At 50.8% G+C, this 8865-nt stretch overlaps 1 protein-coding gene across 4 annotated transcripts in view; it reads right to left on the bottom strand.

Moving 5' to 3' along the window:
* CNTFR (ciliary neurotrophic factor receptor) overlaps window positions 1-8865 on the bottom strand; it is a 203716-nt gene that overhangs the window by 80054 nt on the left and 114797 nt on the right. For all 4 annotated transcript variants that reach the window (XM_015615563.3, XM_015615566.2, XM_015615565.2 and 1 more), the window contains one exon: window positions 5075-5156. In XM_015615563.3, coding sequence (XP_015471049.1) covers window positions 5075-5156 — 82 coding nt within the window. The remainder of the gene's footprint in view (window positions 1-5074; window positions 5157-8865) is intronic.

The raw sequence follows: 8865 nt of genomic DNA, 5'->3' as shown, positions 1-8865 counted from the left end.
GAGGAGAGGAGAGGAGAGGAGAGGAGAGGAGAGGATTTCTGAATGTTTATTTGTACATAGCACACCTGCAGAGCCATCGTAGGTAAGATGCACAAAGCTGCCCCATCACAGCTGTTGAATCCAGGCACCTCAACTCAACTGCATTTGCACAACAACCAAAACATACACAGATATCTACAAACAAAGCACACAGCTCGGTGTGAATGTACAATCCACCTCCTACACAGCAAGTCCAGAGAACACCTACAAAATCCAAGTGTCTAGTTTTAAGCATGATGGCATCCCTGGCATGGTCTGGCTTACTTGGAGGAAGCAGAGTCCAGAAAGAGCTGGTCAGATCCCTGTCAGCCAAAAAATGCAACACGGACAAGGTTGGGCAATTCTAGAAGGGAAGAGAAGTTTTCCTACCTACAGCTGGTTTCCCTTTGAAAAGCCAATTTGCATGGCTTTGCTGTGCATTTTGAAGGCTATTTACTAGTCCAGGCTTTGTCTTTGCAGCAGCATTTCTAACGAGGCATGTACAAACTGGAGCCCCTGGGAGGCTTTGCAGCAGAACTGACTGCAAAAGATTAGTGCCAGAGCTTAAGAGAGCAAGAAAGAGGGGAGAGTAATGAAACAAAATCTCTCTTTTCCTCAGCTGAGGAATGATGGGGGCTAATTGCTTGTTGTTGATGAGGAAGAGAGGAGATGGGAGCTTCTGCGCCTATCAATAAATTAACCCCGGCATGTGGCATCTGAAGTGCATTCATTTCCAGAGCCTTTTATCTCTTTGTCTCCTCTCCTGGGTGAAAACATAATTATTGTTTAAACACGAGTTAATTCAGCAAGGTGAGGATCAATAAAGCAGAATTACTCGTCTTTTAAAAGCAAAGAAATCTGAATGTGGGACAGATATGGACATAGCTCTGGCAGAGCTGATGGATGGGGAAGACACCTTGGTCACAGCAGGAGACTGGGGAAGCAGAGCTCCCTCTTTTCAGGACTGCTGCAGGCATTTCGTTTAATAAGAACAGCTAAGTCCAGCGAGAGGCAGTCACAGCACTCAAAAACAGTACAAAAACCTGAAATCACCCAGGTATGTGCACTTTGTAGCCTGATATGTGATTAGGCATCTCCACCATGTACACACTTCCCACATAAGAGCTTGGGCTAAACCCCAAAGCTTGTGCTGTGACCTCTCCCAGACTTTTGAAGGCACCAAGGCCCTGCTAGGGAGGAGGTCTCTGCACTGCAGGGAACCCCACCAGCTCTGCTCTCACACAGTGGAGGCCTTGGACAACCAAAGGTGTGAGTCTCACAGCAGACAGCATCACATTGCTACAAGAGACCTGAGGAAGGACTCCTCACAAGGACATGCAGTGACAGGACAAGGGGTAATGGCTTTAAACTGAAAGAGAGCTTTAAGTTGAAAGAGGTTGAGATTAAATATCAGGAGTAAATCGTCCACTGTGAAGATGGTGAGGCACCAGTGAAGGTTGCACAGAGAAACTGTGGATGTCCCATCCCTGGAAGTGTTCATGGCCAGACTGGATGGGCCTTTATACAGACTGGTCTAGTGAAGGTGTTGCTGTCCAAGGCAGGGGGACTGGAGCTTGATGATCTTGAAGGTCTCTTCCAATCTAAGCCATTCTTTGTGGAGGGCACAAGGCTCTCCCCTTCTCTCCCAGGTCTTCAGCTTGTCCTCAGGCTGCACTGCCAACTCTGTGCTCTCCCACTCTTCCTGCAGCTCCTGTCCATCCCTCCATGCCAGCTGGAGCTGTGCAGATGAGGACAGCCCTGTGGCTGTCCAGGACAATGCCCATCTCTGCAGGCAGGCTGGCCCAATCTGGCAGCCCCATCCAAAGCTGCTTATTCATGCACTGGAGATGGCAGTGCTGGACACCCTTGTTATAAATCTGTAGTGTGATATTGGCTTTCACAAGTATTAAGATGAATATTATATGTTAAATACTTTTTGGCTATGTATGTACTTTTTTCTGGCTAACAAGTTTTAAGCTTAAAGGAATCTCCTAGGTACAAAGCAAGGAAACCCCAGAGGGCAAAGACAGTGGGGCCCCAGCTGTTATCAATAGAAGAACAATAGAGCCCAAGCTGTTATCAAGAAGCCAAGATCAGGCCGCTGGCAATAGGGGAAAGATGTGAAGCCCAGCTGCTCTAAAAGGAAGGATGAGGGTCCCGGACTGTTATCAACACTGACCATTTGCAGAAGAAATGAAACCAAACTACAAATAATGCTGAGCAGCTAGAATAATGATGACCAGCAAAAAAAAAATTCTGACCAGCAGAAAATAAAACTGTACAAGAGCATGTTCTAAGAAGGCAGAACCAGGGTGGGGACATGCTAAATACTTCTTGAAAAAGTTTGAATATGCATCAAACCCTCACAGCAGGAGGGGATAAAAAGAGTGTTCCAGAGATACCAGGTGTGTTCCTGGGCACCCGGCCGTTTTAACCCTCTGCTTTATTTCCTTTGTCTCCTAATTGTCTTTTTGTTTATATTAAACTTTTTATAATTTATTAATTGAATCTCGTTTTTAATACCCTCTTTCACTGCCCCTCTGCCCTTCCCTGCAGCAGGACACCCCAAACCCACTGCCAGAGCCAGAACATTAGTGCCAACCTCTGAGCATCCCCCTGGGGCTCCCCTGCCAGAGGTCTCTGGTCTCCCACACCACCCAGTGCCCACCCTCGTGGGAAGCTGCAGTCCCCAGCTGTGTGGTGGAGGTGAAACCTGAGCAACCTGCCAGGGATGCAGAGCAAGGGAGCTCTGTCACCCCAGAGGTCACAGGAACCCCAAATCCCTCCCTCCCCCCAACACTGGGGATCATCTCAGGCTTCCACATGGCAGGCAGACGCACCCTGTGCTCTGCCAGCTCCAAGGAGAAGGACTAAAGGTGAGCAGCAGAGGGGTTAATACCTCACCTTCAGCAAGCCTGATGCTGCTTTTATATAATTCATGTGGCACTTTGCAGGACGCTCCAGAAATCACTGGGGTGCATATGAGAGCCAGGAGAGGGTGGCCAGGCTCCCTCCGCCGTGCTCATGCTCACTTAACAGCTTGTCACATCCTCCTCACTCAAGTATTCAGTGCTAATGCATCTCTTAAAGTGCTTCATGAGCTATTAAAGTCCAACGTGCCTCAAGTGCATGATAAATGGACTCTGTGCCAGCATCTTCCCCCCACTCCATGGGTCCCTACCACCCGTGGGATTAATCCATCCTCCCACCCCATTCCTGCTGTGCTTTTCCAGCCTGAGTGCCTGGCTGGAGGGGGATGAGCCCTTGGCTTGGCTGGTGAGGAGAGGCTGCAGCAGGGCAGGGGGAGAGCTCTGGGTGGTGGGCACAGGGCACAAGCTTGGGGTCTCCAGTGTTGACCTGCCTGTGCTCAGCCTCTCCAAGCTGGGCACGGTGGGTGGGTGGGAGACCTGCTGCTCCAAAGTATCTCCAAAATCCCAGAGCATTCCTTGGTGTTTCAGAGAGGTGCCCAGGAGGGACATGCAGTGCTTCTGGGGAACAGACTGAGGACAGTCCTGATGGTGTCCTGCAATCTCTTTTCTAATTCAGATGGGAGGAGCCCTGCATCACTTCTCACACCCCATTCAGGCACTTGTTGATGGACACAGGCCTCAGCAGCTTCAGTTTTGAGCTGGTGTCCCAGACATCTCCCTCCCAGACATAGGCAGGCAAGGGAAACAGGAAGGACAGAAGGACATGGGAGGCTATGCTGCCAAACCCCTGAATCCTGGTACATCACAGAGCAGAAGGTGACAGTCACTGCAGCTCTGCACCAGCTGTCAGTGGCAAAATGTCACTGGTGAGATGCAGCATTTGTTCCTGTCTAGGCAACAAAATTCAAGTGTGTGCAACCCTGAAGAACCTGGCACTTCTGTGTTCTGTATTCCTACACCACAGCAGGAAGCAGCATGGTGCATCCAAAGGATGCTCTGGTACTCCTGTTGCCAGGTCCCCTAAAGCTGCCCAGGCAGTGGTCCTGCAAGCACAACAGGAGTGAGCAGCTTTGCTTCTCTGCAAGAAGCATCACACCACCACAAGCAGCATACAGCTCAGCATCCAAATGCTTTGAGCAGGCACCCTGGGAAGGCATTGGAGACCTTCCTGCAACACCAGCCAGCAAGTTCCTTCCATGTCCAGAGTGGTTGTCCCCATGCAATGCAGATGTGCTGCCATACCCTGGCTGCTTTGTGTCCAGCCTGGAAGTTTGTGACTATGTAAACTCACCCAAATGGATTTAGGACAGCTCAGTGGAGCACTCTGGCTGGGCTCCTCAATTTCATAGAGCCCAAGGATGCATAGATGTCTTTAGTGGAGTTAATCAGCAAAATTCCCCTCTAAGATCCTCTAAAAGCCACTACAGACAGGCTGCCAGGAAAAGCAGTGAATTCTGGAGGTTCCCCATTTTGTCCTGTTTTCACAGAGCTGGATTCTACACCAGGACCCAACTACCCCTCATAACCTTCTTGCTCCTGCCTAGACCCAGGATCATGTGGGGCTCCTCCAGCTCCCAACGCCACCAGCGACTCTCAAGTGGAATCTCTCTAAAGCCACCACTAAAATAAGCACTGAATCCTCTGCCAACCTGAAGAGGTGTGAGCTAGTGGTGTGCCAGATGTGTGGTGGCAATGGGGACTAAGTCACCCCAAGGAGGTGAGAGCAGGATAAAGCATCATCCATCATTATCATGGGTTATGGAACTGTCAGAGGTGACTGGAGCTCGGAGCTGTCAGGCTGATGCTTCCTCCCAACTCCTCATCCCTCCGTGGGTGGGCTGCATGGGGCAGCATCCACAAATGAGTGGGCAAAGGGCTCCAAAGCAATAGGGACACGGAGAGCTGTGGGCAGGGTAAGGAGCATCAGCAGACATAGATGCAGGATGCCCAAATCCCACAGTGATGGGCTGGAGGGGACACTTGTCATGGAGAGAAGTGATAACATGCACAGTAATAATATCAGGCACACCTGGTGGGTGCACCCAGATTCCCCCAGGAGAGAGACTGGAGGAGCAGCATTCCCGTTTTTCAGGACCCCCAGGGCCTGGGAGGTGTGAAGGACTCACCCTGCTGGCTGTGCCTCTGGGCGTACACCACCACCACCGCGGCGAGCACCACGCAGCAGGCTGACCGGACAGGGTTAGCCATCTGTGGAAGCAAACACAGGCAGGAGCAGTCAGGGTTTGTCCCCAGTGCTGAGAGCCCCCAGTGATGGGACTGCAAGGAGATGACTGTAAAACCAACTCCATCTCAGCCAAAGGGAAATTCACTGCAAAATCAGGCATTCTGCTGGCACACACTTCATCACCTTACATGGAAGGTGTCTGGAGGTGATGATACACCTTGCACAAATGCTCTATTTTTCCCATCTCATTTTCAACATTTTTCTTTGGAAAACCAACACCTGATGCCAGGCTGTCCTTGGTAGATCATCCTAGGAGCCAACAGTACCTGCAAATAGGTTGCAGAGGGGTTTTGAGGAGATGGGAGCACAACCAGATAGCTCACAGCTGCAGTTGGTACTTAGAATGTGCAAGATGTTGATCTCAGCACAGACCTCGGCCTCAGCCACCTGCCATCAATATCTTGATGAGCCACAGTTGTCCCCCACTTCTCTGGGCTGAAAGAGGGGCAGAGGCTTCTCTGTTCTGGCTACCTGTGCCTTGTCTCAGGGGATGCTGTGGCGTAGGGAGGTGAGGAGGGGATGACAGCTAAGAAAGCAGGTGATGAAGACATCCTGTCCACACCAAAAAGCACCTCCAGGAGTGGACAAATGGCAGCAACAACTACAAGGATACCTTGCACAGCCCTGCCAGGCTGGAGATGCCTAAACTCTCATTTTCTTGCAGCCAGAGCTGGCAGAGGAGACTAGAGCCAGGAGGGAGCTGCTGGGGACAGCAATGGGAATGCTGGCCCACCCACCAGGAGGTAAATAGCACCATGCATGAAAAGCAAATTGCACCTTCAAAACCATTTAAGCCTCTCTAATCTCCAGTGCCATATCGGTAACGTGCACAGGATTGCCTTTTAATCTAGAACATGAGTATGGGCTCATTAGCCAGATGGCATCAATTTAAACTTAAATAAAGGGGGAGCTCTATTGGTGAGAGAAAAAAAATCCAGCAAAACATATTCCATTACCCAACATGACTGTTGCAGGAGCCCAGATGGCCTCGGGTTCACAGCAAGCCTTTGCAGGGCTGGAGGGGAAGGCAAGAGCAGCTGGGTGGGATTTCATGAGCAGATTTTGGGTGCAGCTGGACCAGGCTGATCTCAAATGTCTCTCAGGGGCAGGGATGCTGTGAGAGACAGTGGGTCTGAAGAAGACAACCCTGGAGACAGGCAAAGAAGGGATCCACGCCCTTTACTACTGATCCTTCATTGCTGGGTTTGGGCAAGGAAGGCTGGTGTCAAGAGCCATTCCCAGCGTGCTGGTGCTGAAGACATGCAAGCCCCAGACCCAGCTGCTAGCCCTCATGGCTCACCCTGAACAAATCACTCTAACTGCCTCCCCTGTGCCTCAGTTTCCTCAGCTGTAAAAGAGAGATAATGAAGGTGACCTTCCTCTGAAAGCTCTGGATGAGGAGTGCTAATGCTAATTACAACGTCCTTATCACTCCTTCTTCCCTCCTGCTTCTCTCCTGCCTGCTCTCCACTGCCTTTTCCATGTGTCCCCTCTGTGCCCACAGCATGGCTCCCAGACTGCCACCCTACCTGTGCTCCACCTGCCGTCACGAGTGGCAGCTCAGGGAGTGGGTGACAGCTGGAACCTGAGGCACCCTGAGGCAGGTGGCAGTGCCACCTCCTGGGGCACTGCTGGCATGTGAGGCCCTGAGCAGCACCTGAAACCCAGGAGCCGGCTCTCCCTATTTACACTCAAATTCACTTTCCACAGAATATTCCCTTCCCACAGCCCTGGGAGGTGATGGGTGGCACCAGGAATCGAAGCAGGCAAAGAACCAGGGGCCAGAGCCTCCCTTCACCACAATCCAGCTATCTCCAGCTAGTGCAGCCACCCCATTTCTGGGGACAGTGGCAATGACAGCAGGCAAGACATGACCCCCCCAGCAATCAGCCTGCTCTTTGAAAAGTGTGAGATCTTCCTGATGCAGCCTTAGGCTTGGCTCAGTGTAAATATCATCACCAGCATCATGCTCTACCTCCCAGCCCTGCCAGGGAACAAAGCCACCTGCTGCCCACCCCCTGCTGCTCCTTCCTCATCTCATCAGCTCTTAAAATAATTGCTGCTGCTCCTGCCCATGTGCCTAGGCCAGCATCAAAACAGACATAGTTATGCAGCAAGAAATGGTTCCTGTCCCAAAGCACTGACAGTCTCAAGGGATAAAGATGGAGTAAGAGGGAGCAGAGGGACCCAGATAAGATCCCTGAGAACTCTGTGGCATGGACAGGATACAGGCAGAGGCTTCCACTGACAGCACAGAGAATTCACCACTCAGCTGCTCTCACCCTGGAAAACCTCATTTCTTAGAGATGAGCCCTTGTGGCAGGAGTGGAGCTATTTTAGGACAAAAAAAATCTAGCCAGAAAACCAACTTTTTCTCACTTGAATTGCAATTTTCCATGCAGTATTTGCTTTGTTTGACTGTTTTGCTCAAAGCCATGTTGATTTCTTTTCCCCCATAGCATATAACAAAGCCTTCGTAATTTCTGCAGATGCTTCCAGTGCAAATTTCCATTGCTGTATTGCTCGCTTATCTGTTTCTCTAGCAAAAGCCAGATCCTCAGCATCCAGGTGTACAGGTCAGTGAGCAGCAGCTCACCAGGTGTACAGGTTCCTGAGCTCTGTCCTTGTGCCAGCAGGGAACAGTTTACAGGTGATGGAGGGGAACCACATTTATTACACAGCAAAGCCCACAGTGTGAAACTCAATCTTCTGTGCAAAAGGTAGATTTTGTCCCTGTAATGAATAATTTCTTGGAGGTAGTGAAGAAAGGAGGAGGAAAGGGGGAGAGGGAACATATGAAGTGGTGGACCAGCAGCTCTGGAGCCATCCTCCCTGTCCCCAGCTTCCTGTTTGATAAAGAGCAAAGGGTTGATCTTTCCCTGCCTTGTCCTCTACACTAAGGAGAGTGAGGGCATCGGGCATGGTCAGTCTTAGCAGAAGGCAACTCAGCACAGACACGAGTAAGGCCCCCTCCAGCAGCTCTCAGTCTAACCAAACATGTTTCCAGGCATGTGTTCCCTGAGCTGGATCAGGACTGAAGGGGCACAACAATGTGACATTAGCTGTTGTGGTTGATGGGGTGAGCACAGCCCTGGGGGGAACAGCAGGAGTGAAAGGGATTGTGTATCCAGGCAAAAACTAGGATACCACTTTCTGCTTAACAGTCCCAGTGTCCTCTTTTGAGCTGGCAAAGGGAAGGATTCCTTCCAGCTCTCCCTTAGTATTATCTACAAAGCTTTAGCAGTGGAGTACCAACTGGTACCCAGAAACAGCAGCTCCAGGGCAGGGCTGCCACTGGCTAGTGAGGGATGTGGACTGCAGCCCAGTCTCCCACCACAACTCTCACCTGCCACAGGCTTCTCTGAGCAACGATAAATCAATCAATCAATCAATCAATCAATCAATCAATCCATTGAAGTGTTTGGCTGCCTCAAAATGAAAGTGGCAGTTTCAAAACCCAGTGTTTCCATGACAAAGTCATCCATCAGACAGTTCTCCACCAGGTGCAGTTAGGGGTCTGGCTCTGGGGTGGTGAACTGGGGGAAAACAAACTCTGTTTAGTCATTTCCTTCCCCTCCAGCTTTGCCCTCAGCCTTCCAAAGGAGCTTTGCAGCACCCGTCCTGCAGGCGCCCACAGCAAGCACCACAGTGTGACTGCACTGCCCACAGGGA

This window comes from Parus major, chromosome Z (genome assembly GCF_001522545.3).
Source record: "Parus major isolate Abel chromosome Z, Parus_major1.1, whole genome shotgun sequence".
NCBI classification, from domain to species: domain Eukaryota; kingdom Metazoa; phylum Chordata; class Aves; order Passeriformes; family Paridae; genus Parus; species Parus major.
The sequence above is the reverse complement of the archived record's forward strand: the minus strand, read 5'-3'. Positions and strand labels throughout refer to the sequence as shown.